This window comes from Bombina bombina, chromosome 3 (genome assembly GCF_027579735.1).
Source record: "Bombina bombina isolate aBomBom1 chromosome 3, aBomBom1.pri, whole genome shotgun sequence".
Taxonomy (NCBI): domain Eukaryota; kingdom Metazoa; phylum Chordata; class Amphibia; order Anura; family Bombinatoridae; genus Bombina; species Bombina bombina.
The window spans coordinates 1,066,532,013-1,066,558,329 of record NC_069501.1 but is presented as its reverse complement, the minus strand read 5'-3'; the positions used below and the strand labels follow the sequence as shown (position 1 = coordinate 1,066,558,329).

Genomic DNA, 26,317 nt, shown 5'->3' with positions numbered 1-26,317 from the left:
GGGTTATAAGTTGCTCTTGGCTGATGTAAGAACTTTACACAATGTCAGGGCAGCCTTATAAAAACAAATTTTCCTGTGCATGCGGTCTAACCTAACGCCTTATTTCTGTCACGTGTGCTTTACTACCACTTACCTTACTCCTGGACAGTGCCTGTGCCTCTTCACGGCTTTTTGCAGCAATCTTTTCATAGCGCTCTTTTACCTCCTGTACAATATTGTCCAGGTTTATAGGACAACGTCCGTCCATATTCACCAGCACCGATATATCCCCTGCCTCCTGCATCACATTTTTTAGCTCCTATAGTAAAAGATAATAGAGGAATTATGTTATTGGTTATGTTTGCTTTCATGCACTAAATCATTTTTTACCATTTGAACTTAGATTTTCAATAATTACAAATGGAGTCGCTATTTACAAACTTATAACCTACCAAAACAATGTTATCTTTTTGTTTGTTGCAGATCTCAGAATGGAGAACTTAAATTTCCTCTTTAAAGAAAATAGAAAGATCCTGTATTTGAACAGTCATGTAGTACAATTAATAAGTTATCTATCATATCTTTATTTAGTATTGACAGTGTATATTTTACTTTAATTTCCAGAGGCTGCTGTGATGAATCTAATATTCCACCAACTATTGGTAGATATCTACAACAGCCTTTGTTGACAATACTAACTATATATGTTTTATGCTGTCCTAGTTCGAGAGATATCATATTTGCTGTTTTTATGATCCCTGCACCCAGGACTGGACCACTAAGACTTTGGCATCTATTTATCAAAGCGTCGACTTTCTTGCATTCAACGGCACCAATACGCTTGCCTAAGATCGCCTAACATCGCTGCCGCAGACCTGAATACGTTCTCCAAAGTTACCAAAAAAGCTGTCAAAAAGCCGTGCACCAAGTACGGTGCGATGAGCAACGGACTGTTGTTAACTAACAGTCATCAATCTCGCTGCTCTTCGGCTTTTTTCAGCTTTCTTGGTATCCTGTCACTAAACACCCACACTATACTATACTGTTTTACCCCTATACCGCCGCTCCCAGAGCCCACCACAACTCTAATAAATGTATTAACCCCTAAACCGCTGCTCCCGGAGCCCACCGCCACCTACATTATACTTATTAACCCCTAATCTGCCGCCCCCTACACCGCCACTACCTACATTATATTTATTAACCCCTAATATGCCGTCCCCTACACCGTCGCCACCTACATTATTATTATTATTATTATTATCAGGTATTTGTAGAGCGCCAACAGATTCCGCAGATACATTATATTTATTAACCCCTAATCTTCCCCCCCCTACACCGCATCCACCTACCTACATTTATTAACCTCTAATCTGCCGCCCCCAACATTGCCGACACTATATTAAAGTTATTAACCCCTAAACCTAAGTCTAACCCTAACACCCCCTAACTTAAGTATAATTAAAATACATCTAAATAAATATTCCTGTCATTAAATAAATTATTCCTATTTAAAACTAAATACTTAACTATAAAATAAACCCTAAGATAGCTACAATATAACTAATAGTTACATTGTAGCTAGCTTAGGGTTTATTTTTATTTTACAGGCAACTTTGTATTTATTTTAACTAGGTACAATAGTTATTAAATAGTTATTAACTATTTAATAACTTCCTAGTTAAAATAAATACAAATATACCTGTAAAATAAAACCTAAGTTACAATTACACCTAACACTACACTATAATTAAATAAATTCCCTAAACTAAATACAATTAAATACAATTAAAAACAATTATCTAAAGTACAAAAAAAACCCCCACTAAATTACAGAAAATAATAAAATAATTACAAATTAAGTTTTTTAAGCTAATTACACCTAATCTAATCCCCCTAATAAAATAAAAAAGGCCGCCCAAATAATAAAAGCCCTACCCTATATTAAATTACGAATAGCCCTTAAAAGGGCCTTTTGCGGGGTGTTGCCCCAAAGTAATCAGCTCTTTTACCTGTAAAAAAAAGTACAATACCCCCCAACATTAAAACCCACCACCCACACACCCAACCCTACTCTAAAACCCACCCAATCCCCCCTTAAAAAAACCTAACACTAACCCCTTGAAGATCACCCTACCTTGAGAAGTGTTCACCCAAACAGGCTGAAGTCCTCCACGAAGCCGGCAGAAGTGGTCCTCCAGATGGGCAGAAGTGATCCTCCAGACGGGCAGAAGTCTTCATCCAGGCGGCATCTTCTAGCTTCATCCATCTGGCATGGAGCAGGTCCATCTTCAAGATATCCGATGCGGAGCATCCTCTTCTAACGACATCCGATAACTGAATGACTGTTCCTTTAAATGACATCATCCAAGATGGTGTCCCTTGAATTCTGATTGGCTGATCAGCCAATCGGAATTAAGGTAGGAAAAATCCTATTGGCTGATGCAATCAGCCGATAGGATTGAGGTTCAATCCTTTTGGCTGAACCAATCAGCCAATAGGATTGAGCTTGCATTCTATTGGCTGATTGGAACAGCCAATAGAATGTGAGCTCAATCCTATTGGCTGATTGGATCAGCCAATAGGATTGAACTTCAATCCTATTGGCTGATTTGATCAGCCAATAGGATTTTTCCTACCTTAATTACTGCTTACAATATTGCGTCTGGAGGATCACTTCTGCCCATCTGGAGGACCACTTCTGCCGGCTTCAACTACCTTTTTCCCACAGATCCTTTGACAATTTTTTTTCTTTCCCCATGACTCAGAATCCAGAAATGTCAGTGCAGCACTAGATGAAAAATGCAAGGGTCTGTCAGGAGTCCAGAAACTCATTGACCTTTTATACACACACACTAAACACCTACCTTAACACCTAGCACCTACCTTAACTTGTTCAACTTATTTCTTTATGTTTCTTTTATTATTAAGGTGTATAAAACATAAACAAAAACATATATACTGAGTGTCCAAAAGTGACCCTTTGATTTTATCACTTCCTTTTTGTACCCCTCGATATTACAAATCAATGTAATTTGGTCCAAGAGTGGACATTTTTTAGTTTTAGGAAATGTTTTTTTTGTTAATGTTGGACGCTATAGGAGTCAATACTGTATGATCTACATAGAAAAAAAGAGGGTTGAAACAATGTCTAAAAATATATAAATAACAGTCATATTTATAGGAGCAAAGTCATTTTTGTGTTCCAATGTCTACATTGTACCATTGTGTTGAGAATTATTGTTTACATGTTTACCATTGTATTTTAACCCTTTAAGTGCTAAGCACTTTCCCACCTGGGTGCTAAGATTTTTTAAGTTTTTTTTTTAATTTATTTTTTTTTACAAATTTTTTTTAACTTTTTTATTTTCAGAACCCCAAGACTTACACTTTTGGAAAGGTTAGGCGATTACCTTTCAATTTGTGGGTCTTGGGGTCTGTATCTGCTTAGATGCCTGAGATACAGGCTTCTAAGCAGCATGCCCCCTGCTCTTATACTTATCATTCAAAGAAAAGAACACCATCCCCACTGTGAAACATGGATGAGGCTCAGTGATGTTTTGGGGTTGTTTGCTGCCTCTGGTACTCAGTGCCTAGAATCTGTGCAGGGCTTGATTAATCAGAAGACTATCAAGACATTCTGGAGCAAAATGTACTCCCTAGTGTCAGAAAGCTGTGTCTCAGTTGCAGGTCATGGGTTCTCCTGCAGGATAATGACATGAAACATACCTCAGAAAGCATCCAACAATGGATGAAAAGAAAAAACATTGGACTGTTCAGAAGAATCCTTTTATGAGTCCAGGTCTGAATCCCATGGAACATCTGTGGAAAGATCTGAAACTCATAGTGAGAAAAGGCACCCATCAAACTTGAGTGAACTGGAACAGTTAACTCAAGAAGAGTGGGCCAAAATCCCATTGAAAAGTGTAGAAATATTATTCAGAGCTACAGAAAGTGCTTGATTGCAGTTATTGAAGATATAGGGGAAGAATTACCAATGATCGAGCAGACATGATTCGCTGTAGCGAATCATGTCTGCTCAACCTCGCTAAATGCTGACAGCATACACTGTCGGCATTTAACATTGCACAAGCATTTCTGGTGAAATGCTTGTGCAATGCAACCCTCTGCCCAATCGCCCGCTAGCAGGGGCTGTCAATCATCCCGATTGGATTGGATCGAGATGATTTCAGTCCGCCACCTAGAAGGTGGCAGAGAGGTTAAGGAGCAGTGATCTTACGACCACTGCTTTTTAACTTCCATCTCTGGCAGACCAGAAACGATGGGGCGTCAATGCAGCACCCGCTGCTTAATAAATGGACCCTCATAATCTGTAACTGCATTTGGATGAATTAAGTTACATGAGCAAAGTTGAGATGTTTGCTTATTTACAATCAACAGAGGTTTAAAGGGTGTTTAGCAAAACAGAAATTATTTATCTAAAGGTAAATAAATCAGTTGGAAGATGTTGGATTTATTTCTCAGTCAGAAGAATAAATTAACCCACCCACCCATCAGGGGAAAATACTGTAACAAAACTGTAGGGTAGTGATGCTGCCACTGAGTAAAGCAGAAAACCAGAAATACTATGCCATACACAGTAGATGATGTCCTCTGTATGTTTTCACACATATAGTGAAGCAGCTGTGTCCCATTTGAGCAGTAGAATAGCAGGTAAGTCCACAAATATATTCCATCTCAGAGTCTCCTCCACTTGCTGGTCATTTGTGTGCTAGGCTGTCAAAGGTTTGTACTGCAAAGTTAGAAAAGCATTTATCTCCATAGCCAACACCAAATCATCTATGTCCACATATACCTCAAACTAATTTTCCACATAAAAGAGACCATGCCTAGCGGATTCTGTCAAGATAGCTTCAGCATGGTTACCTCATGAACCCAGTAGAGACCCCCCCCCCCCCAGGCAACAGGCACATAAAAGTAGAGTAGGTAATGTTGGATTCAATGTCAAACAATCACCTTCATCACAATCACTGGCCTAAATCCCCAATCGGGTAGTGTGTCCAGCCTCCCTGATCTCCTCATATGGGATCAAGCAAGAGTACAATAAATCATAATCATAAACCAGAAGAGGCAGAAACACTAAAGCCAGCTTATTAGTGAATATGTCTATGCTACCTCTCATATAGAATTAAACTCAAAAAACAAATGTCCATCACAATATATCAGGGAAAGTTTCAATTAGTTAATATGCCTTCCAGGGTAAAGTAGTTGAAGTAATCTCTGTCCACTATGGTTCTCGGACACTAACACTGTCAAAGCACTTGAGAAGTAGTTTGCAGCCATCTTAATACTCCACCCACCAGAAGTCCCTCAGATATATATATATTTTTTTATTAATTTGGTGTCCAATAGAACAAGAGGTACTACAAGGCTGAAGTAATCTTGTTCCATAAATTCAGCATAGGAAATGGCAAATAGGGTACGTTGTAAAAGAGTTGGTACAAAACTGGAGCAGTCAGGTAATGTAAGATATATCCAGAAAATATCAAGATAGTTGGAACAACACATACTGTATTGCTTGAGCAACACAGTTTGCCACACAGTTTATCAAGTTGATAAACAATTAGTAAGAGATTAAATGTATAACAGCATATAATAGACACAATCAGGTAAGGCAAGTTGGTTCATTCACATGTATTTAGGCATTAAGAGGTCAAACTGATTTCCAATAAAAACATTTCTGTAAAATGAACAGTCATTCACAAATGTTCAGTCTTCAAGTAACGGTAATCTGCTAAGGAGAACGCACAGCTATTTTGACACATGCAGAGTTTTTTTTTCTTAATGCAGGTTAAGAGGCCACAGGGGTTATACACAGAAGACATTAGAAATAAGATTACATATGTAGAGGGGGGGGGGAGCAGACTGGATTGAAAAGTGTCTGTTAACGACTTTTAAAACCACTCCAAAAACCCAGCATGAAATGCAGATTAAGAAAGTGCTGCTAGTGCAAGTGTTATGTTATGCAAGTGTTAATAATATAATATAATTTTGTAGATTACTGCAATGACCTATAGGGTTTAAATGATACAAAAAATATTGTAATGAGTATTTAATACAACCGTTTTGCATCACTTTAAGAATTTGTAGTGCTGTCTCCATTCTTACAAACCTTGTGCAAATTTACAGTGGCGATTACAAAAATGCACATTTTTGTTCTGCACAATTAACCCATGTTGTATTGAATTATAACAAAGTGCATATGACTTACTTACCTCATCAAGACACTATTTAGCCCAGGGAACAGGTAATTAAAGGTAACAGTAGATGCTGCCAATGAACCAAAAATGTACCCCACATGGTTTTACAGATTGGAGGGTTTATAGCTGGTATTATGACAGCTGTGGATTAAAGCAAGCATTAACATTGTGTTAAATGGGAAGGGTGTGCTAGGACTATTTAGAAGGCACTTTTCACAGTAGTGCTAATGAATTAGCTGCTTATAAAAAAAAAGGAATATTAAAACCAGCCATGCATAATTAGTTCTCCAATAAGAAATCACATGAAATGATTGCATACCAATTGTACATTGAGAAAGTGAAAAAGTTTGGAGTTCCTTTCTTGCGGTGTCTTGAGCAACATATGGGTTAGATTTATGGCTTTCAGGAATTGGAAATGTCTTTTTGTGCATAAAAGACCCTCTTCACACACTGCCATTTCTCAGGGTTTAAAAGAATAGAAATAAATATCTGGTAGTACATTCTTAGAGCCACCAGGAAATTAATAAGTAACTTTAAAAAGTTGAAATTAGCCATTCTAAGAAGCTCATTGGGTGACTGAAAACTGTCCAAGGTCATAAAATGTACATCAACAATCTTGCCATCCCAGGTACAATGTATGTTCAATCCCTCAAACAAAACCATTTGAGGCAATATTTATGGTTTTCTCTGTCTCATGGTCCATCTCACTGATTCAACCCATGGATAGTCATCTTATTTGCAAGCATCCACCCCTTTTACCACAGTACTCAGGGCCTTTTCACAATCTGGATCCCCTCTTCCCTCTTGCTTCTTGCCCTTTTAAAGCTGGATCTCCAGTCTCTCACACACTTACCAAGTGAGGCTTAACCCTCTCATTTTTCTTTGTCACCCTGAACATTCTCTGACACTATTATTTATTCTCTGTCACACTAACACAGCCCCTCTCACAGGCTGCTCCCCTCACATTCTCCACAAAAGCCTGAGATTATCCATCATAGGAGATTCCATCTTGGAATTTTCTTTTCCATTTCAGTTATTTTTTTGTTTTTGTAGTTTCTTAATGAGCAATTATCTCAGTCTAATTATGTGACGTTGTATTAAATGTTTATACACCTATTTGCAAACTTTAATATTTTTTCTAAAGTAGGTCATTTAAGGCTACATGTGAATTTTACTGTTTATTTATAACCTGGAACTGTGTTTATTTTGTTACACAGTAACACCCTAACGTAATATTTCATCCAAGGAACAAGTAAAGTGCTAAGTGTTTTGAATGCTATTCAGGATAAAACACAGTGATGCTATGTATAACCTATATTGAAAGAACAATTGGGGGTGGGTGGTATATGAACTATAAATGATGTTTACTAGTAACCGTTTTGCTTGTAATTTGTGAACCTGCTGATGTATTTGAGGTTTTTCAACTAAAAGTTACTTTTTATCTTTTGTAATAAAAAATAAAAAACCTGTATTTTTAATTTAGAGGAAAAGTGCTTAATTGATAAGGATCAGGGAGTTTGAATAATGCATAAAAAAAATGTGTAGATTATTATAAACTATATTAGCATTTGGAATTTTAGCAGAGGTTATTGCATACTGTACATATATTGTTGTTTTCAAAACCTCCCAGACACAGGATTTCAAGGAGGAAGCGTTTTTTACTGGACCAGCTTCAGGCACTTAATATACACCATTCATATTACATCTGAGCTACAGGGATGCAAGGGTATATCTTTAGATCTTATTGGGACCATTTGTTAAAAATACTTAAACAGTTTTTAAACCGTTTTTTGTTTGTTTTTTGGTTTTGCAGGTATTCAGGTTTGTCCAGGTTTTTGATAGTGAGTGTTTGGCAAACTTATGGAATTTGAGAGCAAGGGCTTGTCTGGGCTTATAAGGTGTATGGGGTATTCAAGGGTGTAGAGGAAAATAGTCTACATCATGCGCACTAGTGTAGATAAGGGTGATAATGGTGCTGTATATTGGTGTTTTTTTTTTTGTTTTTTGTTTTTTTAATGTTAAATAATCTTTATTCATTTTGCTTCTCATCCCAGCATGCAGTTCAGTTATAACATAAAATTGATTGCATCTGAATAAAAATATATTTGTAGACCCCAGAATAAAACTTTTGGACGCATTTCATTTTCCATCTTCTTTGATTCCAGTAAGCATCAGCATCTCTACGGTTTCCAAGAGACTGCAGGACTTCCTCATAATTACAATTTTCCGCATAACATTCTTCATGTAAAGAGCGTTTTCTTTTAATTTTTCCCAAAAACTGTGATGCCGTAGACTTCTCCATAGATGCTGTTCCTGTATTGGAACAAAGAATCACCAGAATACAGATTCCCAGAACAAACAGCAGTTTCTTCTCCATGTTGTTATTTTCCAAATGCTTCTTCTTTTCTGTTGTAGTCAAAATTTATTCACTCTGATGAAGCTGAAGATTTAGAGAGCCTCACACTCTGACTGCTCCCCAAAAGACTGCTCTGTATATTGGTGTTTTAACGTTCAAATCTATATTACTTTTATCATCAATTTAGCTTTGTTCTTTTTATATTCTTAGTTGAAAGCTAAACCTAGGAGGCTCATATGCAAATTTCTTAGCCCTTGAAGGCTGCCTCTTATCTGAACGCATTTTTATGTTTTTTCACAACTAGAGGGCGTTAGTTCATTTATGCCATATAGATAACATTGTGATCACGCCTGTGGAGTTACCTAGGAGTCAGCACTGATTGGCTAAAATGCAAGTCTGTCAAAAGAATATAATAATAATAATAATATAACAGTGTTGGTTATGCAAAACTGGGGAATAAGTAATAAAGGGATTATCTTTCTTTTTAAACAATAAAAATTCTGGTATAGATTGTCCCTTTTAATTACCTCAAATTAATTTATACAAATTTGCAGTAATTTACGTTCCCCATATTTTCTATGGGAGTTGTAGAGTGGCAATGGCCGCTCGTATTACAAGTTGAAAGTAAATACGATTTCTCAAACACAATCGCATTTAACACTTAAACGTTTTACGTGACCTGAGAGTTTGGGTAAAGAGTTTGTCTGGAGAAAACAGTTGCACTAAATAACCTAATTAAACCTTAAACTGCTACATAGCCCACTGCAAAGTACCCCACTACACTAATAACCCGTAAACTTCCACAACCGCATCCCAAAATACCCCACTATACTAATAACCCCTAAACCACCACAACCCCATCGCAAAATACCCCTCTACACTAATAACCCCTAAACCTCCACAACCTCATCACAAAATACCCCTCTACACTATTAACCTCTAAACCACCACAACCTCCATCACATTAAACCACTAAGATGTTAACCTGAACAGGTTGGAAGCCAGCCTTTTGTGTATAAATGAGTATACATGGCAAGACACAAACTATAGGTGTCTCTCTGCCTATCTTCATATATCTATCTGACTATCTGTCTGTCAATCATCAATATATCATCCATCTATCTTTCTCTCAATCAATCAATCAATCAAAACGATTTATCTATCTGTCAATCATATAACTTTATAATTAAAATTAAGTATGTTTGGGTTTGTTCCAGATGCCCATTCCATACTTTGGTCTCCATTTATTTACCTCTTATGCCTCCACCATCTACGACCTTCACAGCTCAAGACCTTTCTGACTAAACAATATCTCATCACAAGATTTATATCGTTCTTCAAACAAGCAATTAACACTTCTGTTCTAAAAAAGCCCTACACTAACTCAAAGTCACCCTTTAATTACCATCTGTCTCTTGGTTACAACCTCCATAGATAATTTATACTCTATATAGTCAGACATTTGTGCACTGCACACCAGTGAATTAGCCCTCAAATATGTTACAAAAGACCTGCACAATTCTTAAACAAAAAGAGCTCCCAATGTTCATAATATAGTAACATTAATATTGTCCATTAAAGATCCAATTCAAGATAAAGTTGATGTTCAGGGTATGGATGATGTAATAACTGAATGTTAGTTGATACTTTTCGTTATTAAAGCTGATTGAATTGCAACTTTGTTGCTAAACGAAAGTTAATATAGTGCTTGGACAAAATTTATGAACCACCTTTTATCGGGAGTGTATAGAAACACTTATGTGTGAACATGTAGAACAGTCTCTTATATGTGAGCCAAAACAATATCAAAATTAGCACTCCGAATCGCCTTTTTATCAAGATTGATAAAGCCCTACATTGGGTGAAACGCGTAGAAGGAAAGAAGTTGTTTGTCCTGCAAAGAGCAATTCCAACTAGGTACCTAGTCCTTTGCCCGCGCGTGTCATACACTAAGTGCGGTTTTCCGGAGGTGAAGTCATTTCTGCTGCTGCCGGGCTCCTTTTTGTTCTGAGAGGCGTTAGGAGCGGCGGTCTTCCAGTGAGTCGATGACATCGGACATCATCACAAGCGGTTAGTGTGAAAGTTCAGTTACGAACTGAGGCTGTCATATTACACTTTGGAGAAACCGCTATTATTCTATCTAAAGGTGAGCAGTATCACACAGATTACACCACTATATAGGTGATCTGGCAAGGCGCTTCGGAGTGCTAATTTTGATATTGTTTTGGCTCACATATAAGAGACTGTTCTACATGTTCACACGTAAGTGTTTCTATACACTCCCGATAAAAGGTGGTTCATAAATTTTGTCCAAGCACTATATTAACTTTCGTTTAGCAACAAAATTACAATTCAATCAGCCTTAATAACGAAAAGTATCAACTAACATTCAGTTATTACATCATCCATACCCTGAACATCAACTTTATCTCAAATTGGATCTTTTTATGGACAATATTAATGTTACTATATTATGAACATTGGGAGCTACAATTTTGATGAATTTTTGTGATATTTATGTATTTTTAACAAAGGCTTTTTATATACATTTTTTTCGTTTCTATTTTTTCTTTGGGTGGTATTCTAGCAAGATAATAATATATATTATTTTTTTCTTTTCTAATATGAACTTTCTATGTTATATGTGAGTTATATTAATTTATAGGGAGACGTCCCTTGTTGCTTTTATTGTGATTAATTGTAGTAAAAACGTTTTTATTCCTTACATTTCGTTGATTTATTTTTATACCATAGTATTTACAGATTAAGTGTGTTGATTTTCCTGGCTATTAGCTCCCTCTCATTTTCGTATTCTCTGTTTTTCACTGTGGCCATTTTGGAGAGGTGGTTGGGGAGTGGCTTGGAAAATCTTTAGACTTTTTTAGCGCTGTATATTTTTCTCTTTATCTCAATTCTAAAACAAATGACTGCTTCTTTTTACACACTAAGCTGTTTTTAATCACTTAGGGCTAGATTACAAGTGGATTGCTAATTTATCACTCTCCGGTAAACTGGCAAATTTGCCTGTTTACGGGTGCACTATAAATATCCAGCCTTTACAAGTGGCTGGTTATTGCTACCGCAAGCTTGAGGTAGCAATTAGCGCTCCAAAAATTAACCAGAGATCAGATCTCTGCTTAATTTTCTAAATGTGCCTTATTTGCCCCCAAAATGCAGTGTGAAGTTTGTTTTCTAAAATAGAAAATTGTAGCATTTTTTTTTTTTTTAAATGCATGAAGCAGTTTTTAGGGGTTAAAATTGGCGGATTTAGGGTGTTAGAAAAAAACAGCACTGAAACATTGCGGTCTATAAGGACTGTGTTATCGCTGTAAATATATATGTATATGCTTATATACATATATTTATGTTTTAATATGTGTATATACATATATAAACACATAACATTTAAATATATATGTACTGTATATATTAATTTACATATATATTTAAATTTGAAGCCCATCGCTGTGCGACTTACCCCCTTCACTGTGCTAGGTCCTTATGCCGTGTGTGACACCATGGGAACGAGGCTCCCATTGGAGCCTATGGAAGCACGCTCTCGTGAGCTCAATGCTTCCATGCAATGCAAACACAAGGTCGCGTTCACATTGCACCTAATTTGTAATACCAGAGCACATTTACATGTGCTGGTATTACTAAGTGGAGCACAAATATTGCACTCGTGATAGCAATATTTTTTGCTATACTTGTAATCTGGCCCTCAGACAGTATGGTGACAAATTAATGTTACTATGTAAATTTACAACCACAGATTTTAAAGATTTGTGTTAAATTAAGAAACATCAGAGAGGCAAGCGATATAATTACATTACCTGCTCATAGACCGATTTCATCAACTCTATTATTTCTTTCAGTTCCTGCAGTTTGCATTCTAATTCAGTTTTCTCCAAACTGCAGCAATCCATATCCTGTAAAGAAAAAACACATTTAATATATAGCAGAAGACTTTGATTCAGACTGGTGTTAAATAAAGCTTAAAATTAATACAGTCCAGACACCCTGGTTGGCAGTGATGTGCGGTGACTTCAGAGGCTGGTGAGGCAGTGTCTAGGAATCGGATACACCTTCATTCTTTAGATATCCTTTGTTGAAGAAATAGCAATTGCACATGGGCGAGCCAATATCTATATGCAGCCACCATTCAGTATCTACTGAGCATATTTAGATATGATTTTCAACAAAGGATATCTGATTTTCTTCATTCTTTTGATATCCTTTGTTGAAGAGCATATCTAAATATGCTTAGAAGCTATTGAGCATATTTAGATATGAATTTCAACAAAGGATATCTGATTTTCTTCATTCTTTTGATATCCTTTGTTGAAAAGCATATCTAAATATGCTCAGTAGCTACTGAGCATATTTAGATATGATTTTCAACAAAGGATATCTGATTTTCTTCATTCTTTTGATATCCTTTGTTGAAAAGCATATCTATATATGCTTAGTAGCTACTGAGCATATTTAGATATGAATTACAACAAAGGATATCAAAAGAATGAAGAAAACCAGATATCCTTTGTTGAAAATCATATCTAAATATGCTCAGTAGCTACTGAGCATATTTAGATATGCTTTTCAACAAAGGATATCAAAAGAATGAAGAAAACCAGATATCCTTTGTTGAAATTCATATCTAAATATGCTCACTAGCTACTGAGCATATTTAGATATGCTTTTCAACAAAGGATATCAAAAGAATGAAGAAAAACAGATATCCTTTGTTGAAATTCTTCTCCTATTTGTCACTCCTTTGATACTAACCCCTCACAAATTTGTTTCCACTGCCCCTGGTAATCTAAAGTGTACTATATCTGACCCTCCTACCCAGTAATTGTTTGATCAGTTCAGAAGTGTCCTAAACTGGCCACAGCAAACGAGTTAAGATAAACAATATTCAAAAAGATTTTCACTAAAACAGTGCAAATGAAAGTTTTTAAATGCTTTTAAAGCATTTATTTTGTATGTAAATCTTTTGCAATGCAATGGTTAATTGTTGATATGTACTGTGCATAAAAAAATACTTTTAAATTGTACATGGGTACATACTTAGGGAGGTAAAGAATAAATGTTCCTATATAGTAAGAACATTCTATGACCTATAATCATTAGGATGGGAGTTCTCTCTCCAGTGCATGACCACTCCACTTTTTATTATGTGAATAAACTCCACAGGATTCTATGAAAATTGTAGAGTTTTTTCATTGTGGAGAAAAAGCTCTGTATTTGGTACGTGACTTTTTTTACACGGGACGTTATACAGTATTTATTACGTATACAGTGTACAAATGAATCCTCAGTTTCAACCAAACTTGTTAAATTTGGAAACATTTACCTTGTAAACTTTTCCAAAGGCCCCATTTCCAAGTTCATGAAGGACTTTGCTGCACAAATACATTAGAGCGCTTTGGGGCAGCAGCAGACACAAAGTAAAGCTAAAATACTGATCCCACTCTGGACTGGAGGACTCTGCCTGTGGCTGGTCAGGACTCAGGACTCAGGAGGAGGTGAGGGTGACAGGTCAGACGACCGTCGGTCAGTGCCAGTGAGTGGTGGGTCGGGTGGCTAATAACAGGAGTAGTACACTCCTGTTATTAGCCACCCGATCCCACCACTCACTGGCACTGACCGACGGTCGTCTGAACTGTCACCCTCACACCTCCTGAGTCCTCCTGACCAGCCAGCCACAATGCCACATTGAGCAATAGCAATTTTCACCTCACCTACCTGGCTAGTAGCTACGCTCCGGCTGGGCTCCTAGTCCTCCACCTCCAGTCCTCCGGCTGACAGTGACACCTGACCTGACTCCAACACACTGTGACAGAACACTCCTGCTCCACTCCTCCGCTCCTGACCGTCACCGACCGACTCACTCCTGTGACTCCTCACTCCTGACAACAACTGGGCTGGCCTAGGTCACGCTCTGAGACAGAGACTGGGAGAACTGCAGCAGCACGTCCGGTCCGTCATCTTCAATCTCTGCTCTGACGCCGGTCGCACGTGACACTGACTGCACATCAACCTGACCACCAATGCGGCTGCGCAACAATTTCCCGCCCGGCAACTCAGCCTAGAGAGACTCAGACATACTGATGCCTGATTGGCTGAGCGGCCGGGCAGGCAGGGCTCAGGGCTCCCGAGGCTAGCCTCCGGTGGGAGCAGTTATGGGCTGCATAGAGACTGCTGCATTAGTATTATTCCCCACTGGGTGGCAGTCTCTAAAGCAGCCCATAACATAACAGACTAATACATTCATATTGCGCAATGGAAGGACAGCTGGCCTCTTACCTTCTTGCGCAATATGAATGCAATGTAGTAAAGTTAGGAAACAATAATAAAATTGCAATAATAAGCATAATTTGGTGGAGGGCTGGGGGGGTAGGGGGGGTCACCTTTCATATGTTAAAAAAAAATAAAAAAAATAAAAAAACATTTTTTATTTTTTTGTATTTATTAAAAAATAGATGTAATTCCCACATTGGCCAGGGTAGGCACTGCCTCACCTGCCTCTAATGAATGCACGTCCCTGCTGGTTGGTATTAACATATTGACTCTAAAAAAAACAAGCAGGTTTATGATGACCTGGAACAAATTATTTTTTAAAAACATCATGCACTCCGATTTTTACACTGTGGTAGTATTCAGTGAGTTTGGGACATAATTGTGACTCCTCATAAGCTATGAATATAATAATGCTTCTAATCTTCAACTGCAAAGGTCTTGGAGGGACATTGATTATTATTTTTTTGCATGTTGCATTGAATAAACAATGTTTTAAAATGTTTTAACTTTTTTTTATTTAAACTGATTTTTTTTTGCTGAATTCTAGAATACATTTTAAGCTAGTTGGGCATGTTATTGTACCAGATTCATTAAAACTGATTTAGGAAACTAATATCTGGAAACTAGAGATGGTCGAATGTTTCGAAACATTCAAAATGTAAAATGAATTTCGATACATTCGTTCGTTATAATTGAATTTTGAATGTTTATATAACACTCTAACATTCTTTTTTCAAATTTTAATTTTAAAATTTTCAATAACATTCAAAAGTATTCTTTCGAATAATAAAATGTTTAACTGTATCACATTCAATTACTAATTCGTTTTATCTGATTAAAATTTTTAATATTCGATTTGTTTTCAATTTTTTATTGGTTTTGTTTTTTTAGATTAGGTTTTTTTTGGGGCAAATCTCAAAAGAGCTGAATGCTCTTTTAAGGGCAGAGAAAAAGAGCTGAATGCCCATTTAAGGGCAATGCCCATACAAAAATGGGTAGATTAGCTTTATTAGTGTTAGTTTTTTTTTGGGGGGGGGGTTTGGTAGGTGGGGGGTTTTACTGTTAGGGGGGACTTTGTTTATTTTTAATGTAAAAGAGCTGTTTAACTTAGGGTAATGCCCTACAAAAAGCCCTTTTAAGGGCTATTGGTAGTTTAGTATTAGATTAGGGGGTGTTTTTATTTTGAGGAGGATTTTTTATTCTTATAGGGGTATTAGTTTAGGTTTAATTTTATTATTTTTTATAGCTTTGTTTATTCTGTATTTCTATTTTTTGTAGCTTGGGAGATTGTATTTACAACACATAGACTGCCCTCTGGGCAGGCTTATCAACTAGTATTTTATAAATTTAATATTCAAAATCGAAATAGTATTTCTAGTCTACTACTGTGTTTTATAAATGTAATACTCGAGTTTGAATTCGATATAGTATTTCTAGTCTACTACTGTGTTTTATAAATGTAATACTCGAGTTTGAATTCGATATAGTATTTCTAGTCTACTACTGTGTTTTATAAATGTAATACTCGAGTTTGAATTCGATATAGTATTTCTAGTCTACAACTGTGTTTTATAAATGTAAAATCGAATATACACATTGGATTTTCAAATGTACATTTAAAATTGAAAGTGACATTCGAAATCAAAAATTACATTTGAAATCCAAAGTTACATTTGTAATTGAAAGTGACATTCGAAAACAGTAATAAGATTCGATTATAGAATTCTATAAGAACATTTGTTTTTATCAACATTCGATTATGTAAATCGAATTTCTACAATAACATTTGTTCTAACATTCAAATTTGAAAATAAACGCATGCCTACTAGCAACTCAAAAATTGGGTAATTTACAGAGATTTGTACCACAATCTGAAAATGCTTTTGGAACAAACATATTAGCATGGGGAAATGCTGTATAAATAAAAGTACTCTTTTTTTCTTTTATACTCTAATATACGCACTGAAGAAAACTGTTGAAGAAAAAAAAAATCAAAACAACCTCATCATCTTTACAAAAGCAAGACTAGACTGCAAGATGATATTCTTCACAAGGGTAATAGAGTCTTTATGAATTTGACATACTTGTGTTACTGCAGTTGTAAAATCTTAATCACAATGCTGAATTGCCCACAGTGCAAGCCCTCTGTGTCTATGAAATTTCCAAGATACCTCTCAGTCTATCCAGCAAGAGTACTTTATTACAAAACAGACATATTTTACACTTACAGTAAATTGGGTAATTTACAGAGATTTGTACCACAATCTGAAAATGCTTTTGGAACAAACATATTAGCATGGGGAAATGCTGTATAAATAAAAGTACTCTTTTTTTCTTTTATACTCTAATATACGCATTGAAGAAAACTGTTGAAGAAAAAAAAATCAAAACAACCTCATCATCTTTACAAAAGCAAGACTAGACTGCAAGATGATATTCTTCACAAGGGTAATAGAGTCTTTATGAATTTGACATACTTGTGTTACTGCAGTTGTAAAATCTTAATCACAATGCTGAATTGCCCACAGTGCAAGCCCTCCGTGTCTATGAAATTTCCAAGATACCTCTCAGTCTATCCAGCAAGAGTACTTTATTACAAAACAGACATATTTTACACTTACAGTCATTTCCAAAGCAATAAGGTATTACCACAGCCTTAATCCCAGACCATAACTTCCCTCAACTCGCCATAGAATTTAAATTGACTAATCCCCACCTTCTTTTGATGTAAGTATGACATTATTAACCCCACAATAGCATGGTAGATAAATAGTTACAAAGAGAAAATCAAACCAAGGGATGAAAATGAGTTAATACATAAAGACTCATAACTAACACAAGTTTCAGGCATATCAGGCATTTACACAGTATAATCGAATAAGCAACTAGTAATCCAACCTGACCTGAACATCTCATTACAATATAATGTATATAATTTATTTGTTTAAGCATTCCAAAGTAAATATAACATATATATATATGTGTGTATGTCTATCTATATATACATATGTAATCAACACTCAAAACAAATGAATTAATGCTTGCAAGGCAGGGCCACCCTTAGCATTTGCAGGGCCCTGGACAAGAAAAAAGTTGAGGGGCCCCTCAGTCCATCTCCCTTATTCCTCTGCCCCTGTAAGCCCTGACTTAAGTATGGCCGATCCCTGCCCCAATATTCACTGTGTCCTATATAAAGGATAACACAATGGGGCATATTTATCAATGTGCGAGTGGACATGATATGAAGTAGCGTATCATGTCCGCTGCACATTGATAAATGTCAACAGCATACGCTGTCGGCATTTATCATTGCACCAGCAGTTCTTGTGAACAGCTGGTGGAATGCAGCCCCCTGCAGACTGCTGGTGACAAAATAGGGGAGGGGTCAGGCGGACATTTTAAAACAGCAGAGACGTAAATAGTAAGTCTTTTTGCATGCTAACCATATTTGGTCGAAAATTGGACTACATTTGAAAACAATAATTGGTTGCAACTTTATATTATGAGTTAGAACCAAATTTAGGTTGACCTTTTAATACACTGTTGGAGGCTGTCGATACATTGAGAAAAATACACCCAGCTCAACTAGGTGTAAAAGAGGAAAAATATGTTTTTTGAAATCTATTTCCCATAGGAATTTTAAAACTTTCAAATAATTCTAGTGTTTCAATGTAGAAAAAAAATGTAATATGTAATATTATTATTGTCCTATGTATAGGAATAGTTGCACTTATGTTCTTATGGAAATATCAGTATGTATTTACATATATGAATAAATGCAAGCAAATATCGACAAAATTCAAACTAAGAGCAGCAATAAATATTACATATATTAATACAGTGGAAAATATAATTATATTAAAAAGTAGTATTTGCTTATAGTTAAAAAAATATGCATTATAAATAAGTTTATCTTTGTTTTTGTTTCTCTTTAGTGGTGATCAGAGATAAGGACGTTGTACATTTGTACATTTTATAGTGTATGGTCGTGTTACTATATCAACTAACTTGATTTTCAAGAAATCCAATGTCAGATGGAAGCGTTAACACAATGGTAACTTACACCTATACGGAGAGAGTCACTGCACACAATGCGCAAAATATTTCAATGGAAACCTGGTACTAAAATTGAGCCGTAAAGTTTTTTTTAGCTGTCGCCAACTTCGGTAGCTTACGGCTTAATTTTTTACGACTCAATGGAAACGAGCCATATGTTGAGCTATGAAAGTACAATACTTTATAGTTAAACACTTGTAAAAGCATGGAAATATTTTGTGTTAACACCTGGAAACATTAGAACAAATGTAAACAGAATGAGTAACTAAAGGCAAATATAAAATGTAAATATATGTTCTTTTATTTTAATTGCTCTAGATAAAAATATTGCTTTCAATATACTATGTGATAAAAAAAAGTATTATTATTATTATGATTAAGTTCTTTCTGCTTACAGCAGTGATCTATGCATAAAATGTGAGGTGGCTAAGGATTTAAAAAATGTAAGTTCCTCTTAGAAATACATTTGAACAGCCTGACACAATGATGTAGAAGTAATGACCCTTGAATAGTCACCCTTTTTTTTAAGTGCTGTTTGCACAGTAAAATGTTTTCTAATTTCTATTTGTTTTGAAAGAATGGCAATTAAACTCATTAAACAACTAAGGACCATTAGGATATGTGTAGTCCTGGGCTTTGAGGACCCTGATGATGTTTATACATGTCCAGATGATTAAGATGGTTTTGCTGTTCCTCAGCTTCAAGCTGGATAATAGCTGGATTTTTTTTTCTCTGTTCACAAAATTCCACAATTGTTTTTAAACTAAAATGTTGTATTTATTCCAGACACTTCCAATCGCATTATAAAAATATATATAAACTATTTACATACATTAAGAGAACCCACTGAAAGCATTATAATGAATACATTTTATACCCCTCCCCCAAAAAAACATTAGGGAATAAATTACATAATGGTTTAGAGTCACTAAAACACAACTAAAATCTCACTGATGATACTTGCTACAACATTAGAACATGAAATGAAAAAACAATTGCAGAAAATTGTAAATCAGTTTCGATTATTGGCCTAGTTTCCATCTCCATCAGTTACCAAACTTTACCACCTCAATGGAAACTAGACCATAATTACTAGGCCCTTTAATGTAAAAACTAACCTTGATTCATATGGGGTTAAATAACTTTTTTTGTGTGAAAATTAGTTATGTTAATGTAGTTTATATTTCTACTTAAAATTTCTAGAGAGTGCATATTTATACACAACTAAAAGACTGAGATTTCACAAGAAGTGCAGAAATCTCACTTCCTATGAGATGCTGTAGCAACATTGTCACATGCAACATACAACATTGTTATTAACTGTAAGGAGAATTGGGGTTAGGAATTAATGTTAGGGTTAGAGAAATAGGGGCTGATTTAACATTGTGTGGATCATGTCCTCTGCACATCGATAAATGCCCACAGCATCCAATGTGATCAAGGGTCATACATCATTCCATTACACATAACATCAACATTCTTCTATGGGCTTGATTCACTAAATGTGGACAGCGCATTTCACCAGAAATGTTTGTGAGCTGCCGCTCCTGCTCACTGGATCGGATGAATTCAATCCGCCACCTTTTAGGACCGCTGCGTCTTAACTTTCAATTCAGGCAAGACGGAAACAATGGGCTTTTGAAGCAGCCATCCGCTGCTTGATAAGCTAAGCCCTATATTTAAGTCGTGCGACCAGCTCTGCTGATTGGATCCACTCAGGATCAGCAGTGCTCCGTGGTTCCTGAGCAGCAATTCTTCTGTGCTTTAACTTCTTTGAGAGGGGTTATACACACTGTAGCATAGGGTTGATTGTCATAAAATGTTATAATTATTGGACTGGCATGTTAATCAAAAGCATCTCAACACGGTTAAAACTTTTGATGCTTTTAACTAATAGATAGTGCAAATCGTCATAAATATTTTCGTTGTGCTTGTATTAGAAGGGGCGATAAAATGCTAAGGAAATAAAGAGTTTTAAACTATATTTAGGCTTAACACTTAGGAAACAAAGGTTTTGTGGCAGAATTAAAGGGATATAGCATATAACAAGGGTGTAGGGAAGGGGACAAAAGTGTTTATGTGTACAGTATTTATTATATGGGGCTTATTTATCAAGCTCCGTGTTTCCGGTGAGCCTGAAGGTTAAAGACTAAAGACCACTGCCCCATAACCTGTCCGCCTGCTCTGAGGCAGCGGACAGACATCGCCAGAAATCAACACGATCGAATACGATTGAGTCGATTGACACCCCCTGCTAGCGGCCGCAAATCTGCAGGGGGTGGCATTGCACCAGCAGTTCACAAGAACTGCTGGTGCAATGATAAATGCTGACAGCGTATGCTGTTGGCACTTATCGATGTGCAGCGGACATGATCCTCAATATCGAATCATGTCTGCTCGCCCAATGATAATTTGGCCCCTATGTCTCTCTCTCTCTCTCTCTCTCTCTCTCTCTCTCTCTCTCTCTCTATATATATATATATATATATATATATATATATATATATATATATATATATAACACAGATTTTCATGAGAGTCTATTATGTGAGGGAGTTTGCTCATCTATTATTCAACACACAGATGTTACCACACCCTAACACTTAAATGGTAAACATTTACTTTGGACTTGTTATTAGAGTGCACAAATAGCACAATATCACTAATATTTTTGCCCTCGGGATGGGCGAATGTGTAAATTTTCAAATTTCGAATGTAGAACGAATGTTATTACCAAAATTCGAATTCTAAATCCGAATGTCGATTAGAACGAATATTCTTAAAAATTAAAAAATCGAATGTTATTTACAGTTTTCGAATGTCATTTTATAATTCGAATGTTTATAATTATATCGAATGTCCACATTCGAAATTTCGAATTTAACATTCTATTTAACAAATACTATTCAGAAGTTCAATAGTTTATGTGGTAGGGCGGGAATCTAGTAAATTGATACATAATAGATACAAATATATCATTTCGAATGTTTCCATATAGAATATTGCATAATTCGAATATTACATTTAAAGAAAGCATTAGAAATACTATTACAAACATATAAATTTGAATTTTTCAAATTTGAATATAAATTCGAATTTTTCGAATTCGAATATTGCATAATTCGAATATTACATTTAAAGAAAAAGCATTAGAAATGCTATTACAATCTAAATTTGAATTTTTCGAAAAGAATATTTTCGAATGTAATCGTAAAATTCGAAATCGAACATTTGAAAATCGAATGTTATAATATTATGTAAACATTTGAAATTCGATTTGAATGAACGAATGTGTTAAAATTCGTGCCGTTTTTCGAATGTTGCGAAACATTCGCCCATCCCTACTTGCAATCTAGCCCTCTATTGGGAATTTTTTTTGAGGGGTTTGATATCCCTTTAAAGTCAAAATCTTCTGAACAGAAGCACTAACAGAAGAATACATTTTTGAAGAGAGGTCCCAAGCAAGCTAAGTTCAGAATGTCAGAAGTTCCCAGATCAATTCATTCCAGTGATGCAAACCAGAAATATTAGAATCACATATATTGAGCTGCATTTCTGTGAAAAATGTATTCCTAAAGTTAGCACAAGGCCTAGTTATAAGCAACGTATACGCTTTGCTTTCCTCCTTGGGGGAGAAATTACTTTCAGGACAATATTCTCATGCATCATGCCATGGATTATGCACCTGACCATGATGTAATCATAGATTTGCTACATAATTTGCCAACTGTAACCAGTTTAGCCGGTCTGTCAGTTGTGCTGGCAGTGTTGATTAAATCTGGATGAGCTACCGTATTTACACATAGCTATGTATATACTCAAACTCATGGTTTTCATGCTCGTAAATATAAATATGTTTACAATATTTTTGCATGAAAAAGTTCATGTTAAAGCCATTTAAACTAATAAGGAGAAAAACAGGAGATGGATTTTTTATTCACTACTTGTCCATGGGAAACAAGCTCACGTACTGATACAAGGAAAATTCTTGCATTGTCATCGGTGGACAGCTACACACCCTCTTATAAATAAAAAGTATTTATTTATCAGCACATGAACAACCATTTTAGTAAAAAACACACCCTTTTAGAGAAATAAAAATACTTTAATATTCTTTTAACCCTAATCACCAGTAGCTGGGGCTGGAAAGCAACAATTTAAAAAGTGCTTAATGAATGCAGTTGGGTTGTATGGTGCCTATATAACAACAATCTGTCAGTTTTTTTTAATACAAACTAATATAATTTAATTCTGGAAGAAAATATTGGCATATCCCAATCCCCTTTGAGAAAAACGAGGCATGTACAGAAAATAGGGCTGGTCTTTAGAATAGTGATTAAAATATAAAAAAATGTGTTTGTTCAGTTTATTCCTTTGAATTTAAAGGCCATCATTGATAGATGCAATTAGCATCTGTGTGATCTGTGTGGGACGTTAAAGAACCATTCTTTTATTCTTTCTAATCTATAAGCTTTATCATCAGTTAAAGTTTGATTGCTGAGAATATGCATGGATTTAAAAGAAAAAATAATTTGTTAAGCACTACAATGTAACCAAGCAGTATGGTTTTAGTCTAGAGGCAGAGTTCCAGCAATTATGTTCTGAGTGCCACCTTAAAGGGACACTGACCCCAAAATTTGTGTTTAGTGTCCCTTTAAGTGCTTGTGTCATTGATTCGCCATAAGTGCAATTAACAGCAACTTTCTGCCAACTGCAAACTACCTTACTTATGACCTTCCACCTCAAACACCCTATGTAGTTGGTTACCATATGTAGTTTTCTCACTTTTTATCCATCAACTCATATTTCTTCTGCCTGGAGCTGTCCATCTCTCAGCTAACATGCAGTCGCACTGCCTCCTCTTTTCCCCATTCACTATTCACTATTACAATATTTTTAATCATGGCACTCCAGTAGTAAATTTCCTAGCAGAAAGGATCAGTATTAAGTTGTCTCAAGCCATGATAATAACTAAAAACAATGTCATGGCTGGGGTCTCACAGGCAGAGACTTTGTTAAATATTTCCATCTAAGAGATTTCACTTTCAAAATCATTAATGAATTCATGTAAGGGTTAGGTTTTGAGGTCAGGTTTAGAATTTGGATTTGGCATTAAAGTCAGGGTTCGTGATTGGATTTAGGGTTAGGAATTGGTAAGGGGTATGGGAAAGTAAGACCAGTTTATTTTATGGTTAGTTTTTTATATTACTGCATCCAGTAAGTATATACCATAAATACATACACAGACACATACCTTTTTTATCCCCACAAAAGAATATTCCAAGTCAGTACGTAAACTTAACTCATCTTCAAACCTATGAAAAAATAAAAGTAAAATATAGATTAATAAATATATTGTTGGTTTATTATATAATTTGACATGAATCTTCCATGCTTAGGCTACATCTATGATACATTGATAGCATTATTTCTTTGACTAATAATCAGTTATATAATTGCTATCCTTACACTGGTGTGCTCTAAAGGTAGCTTATGAGATACATATACATTCTATACCACAACAGTGGATTCAAGTACAAAACAAGTGTTTGCGTGATTTAAGATCCAATTGCTAATTGTTTGAGACTTTGCAGAGGGCTTGATATTTATAACCTCACTCAAAATCTTTGGGATTCTTTTTTTTAGACCTTGTATTGTAATGTAGAAGTCTTTCACATAAAGAACACTACATAGCAACATAAACATTTCTCAAGATAAAATTTGTGTTTCTAAATTTATTTTCAAGGCCTCACGGTACCAACCAGACTTCTTAGAACATCCCACCTGGGCAGTGAGGGTTTGAATATTAGGCCGAGAAAGAGAAGTGTTCCACTAGAAACGAACAGCACCACAAGAGCCTTTTCTTTGGTATGCCACCACCTGGGAGCTGCTTCTTTTAGCCCAATTTCACAGAGGAGAACTTTCCTGAAGTATATCAGTATCATTCCTCTTAAAAAGGATGATCCAACTCTGTAATACCAGGCGATACTCCTCTGAACAAGGAACATGGCAACTCCAGATAGTCATTTCAGCCTCGTCAGTGAGCTATATCTCTCTAGGCACATTGAGCAAGATATTGTGTACAGCTACACAAAGTGGCATGTCCACCAAAAAAAAGTCTGTAGGTCTGTTGGGAATTGTATATGTAGAAATATTTCAATAGCGTGCATTCAATTTTATTTATAACCGCTTTATTAAATTAAAAAATATATATTTTTTAACATAATCTAAATACTGTACGTAATACATTATTAACATCAATACATTATTTCCATATGGCAAATCATAAAACCCTTTCAGATTAAAAATATATTTATTAAATTGTAATGTAAAAATGTAATATTTAACAGAAATTATTATTATTATTATTCTTTATTTGTAGAGCACCAACAGATTCTGCAGCGCTGCCCATGGGTACAAGGATCAAAGTACAACGGAGAACCAATAAAATAAAAGACAACATTTTACAGACAAATACAGGGGGAATTGAGGGCCCAATTACAATCTAGATGAAATATGGCAACTCATTGTGCGCTGATATTTGCAGTCAATTGAGAATATGGGGTATATTTCTTATAGTGCGCGTGGACATGATACGATGTAGCGTATCATGTCTGCTGCACATCGATAAATGCCGACAGCATACGCTTTCAGCATTCATCATTGCACCAGCAGTTCGGGGCCAAATTATCAAGCTCCGAATGGAGCTTGATGCCCCTGTTTACGCGCAAGCCTTGCTCCATAACTTGTCCGCCTGCTCTGAGGCTGCGGACATCAATCTGCCCAATTGACACCCCCTGCTAGCAGCCGATTGGCTGTATATATGCAGGGGCAGCATTGCACAAGCAGTTCACAAGAACTGCTTGTGCAATGATAAATTGCTGTCGGCATTTATCGATGTGCAGCGGACATGATACGCAACATTGTATCATGTCCATCCGCACTGTAATAAATGGGCCCCATCATCTTTACAATGAGGGGCAGCCCATTTTCTTTGAGATTAACACACCACAAGATGCATGAGACCAATTTGATTAAATCACACCACACAAATAGAGAATTGGGCCCTAAGTCATATTTAAGCCTAAGGATATTAGAATATTCAATGTAGAGTACAATTTGCACATACACATGTAGATAATACTGTAGATATCGATGAATACACATATAAATATATAAATACACACATAAGCCCATACATATATATCTATAATTTGTATTAATTTTTAATGTTGTAATGTGTTTTTTAAATGAAGTACTAATTCCTTTGTTCTTCACTTAGAAATGTATTTTTATTTTTTATATATATATATATATATATATATATATATATATATATATATATATATATATATATATGTATATGTATTTATATATTCATATATACATATAGGTATAGATA

General features: G+C 35.6%; 1 protein-coding gene across 1 annotated transcript in view; it reads right to left on the bottom strand.

The window, feature by feature from the left end:
- Positions 1 to 26,317, bottom strand: part of LOC128654439 (keratin, type II cytoskeletal 80-like) — a 69,732-nt gene that overhangs the window by 10,562 nt on the left and 32,853 nt on the right. The window contains exons 3-5 of the mRNA XM_053708345.1: positions 24,170 to 24,230; positions 12,390 to 12,485; positions 134 to 298 (exon numbers count right to left, since the gene is read on the bottom strand). Coding sequence (XP_053564320.1) covers positions 134 to 298; positions 12,390 to 12,485; positions 24,170 to 24,230 — 322 coding nt within the window. The remainder of the gene's footprint in view (positions 1 to 133; positions 299 to 12,389; positions 12,486 to 24,169; positions 24,231 to 26,317) is intronic.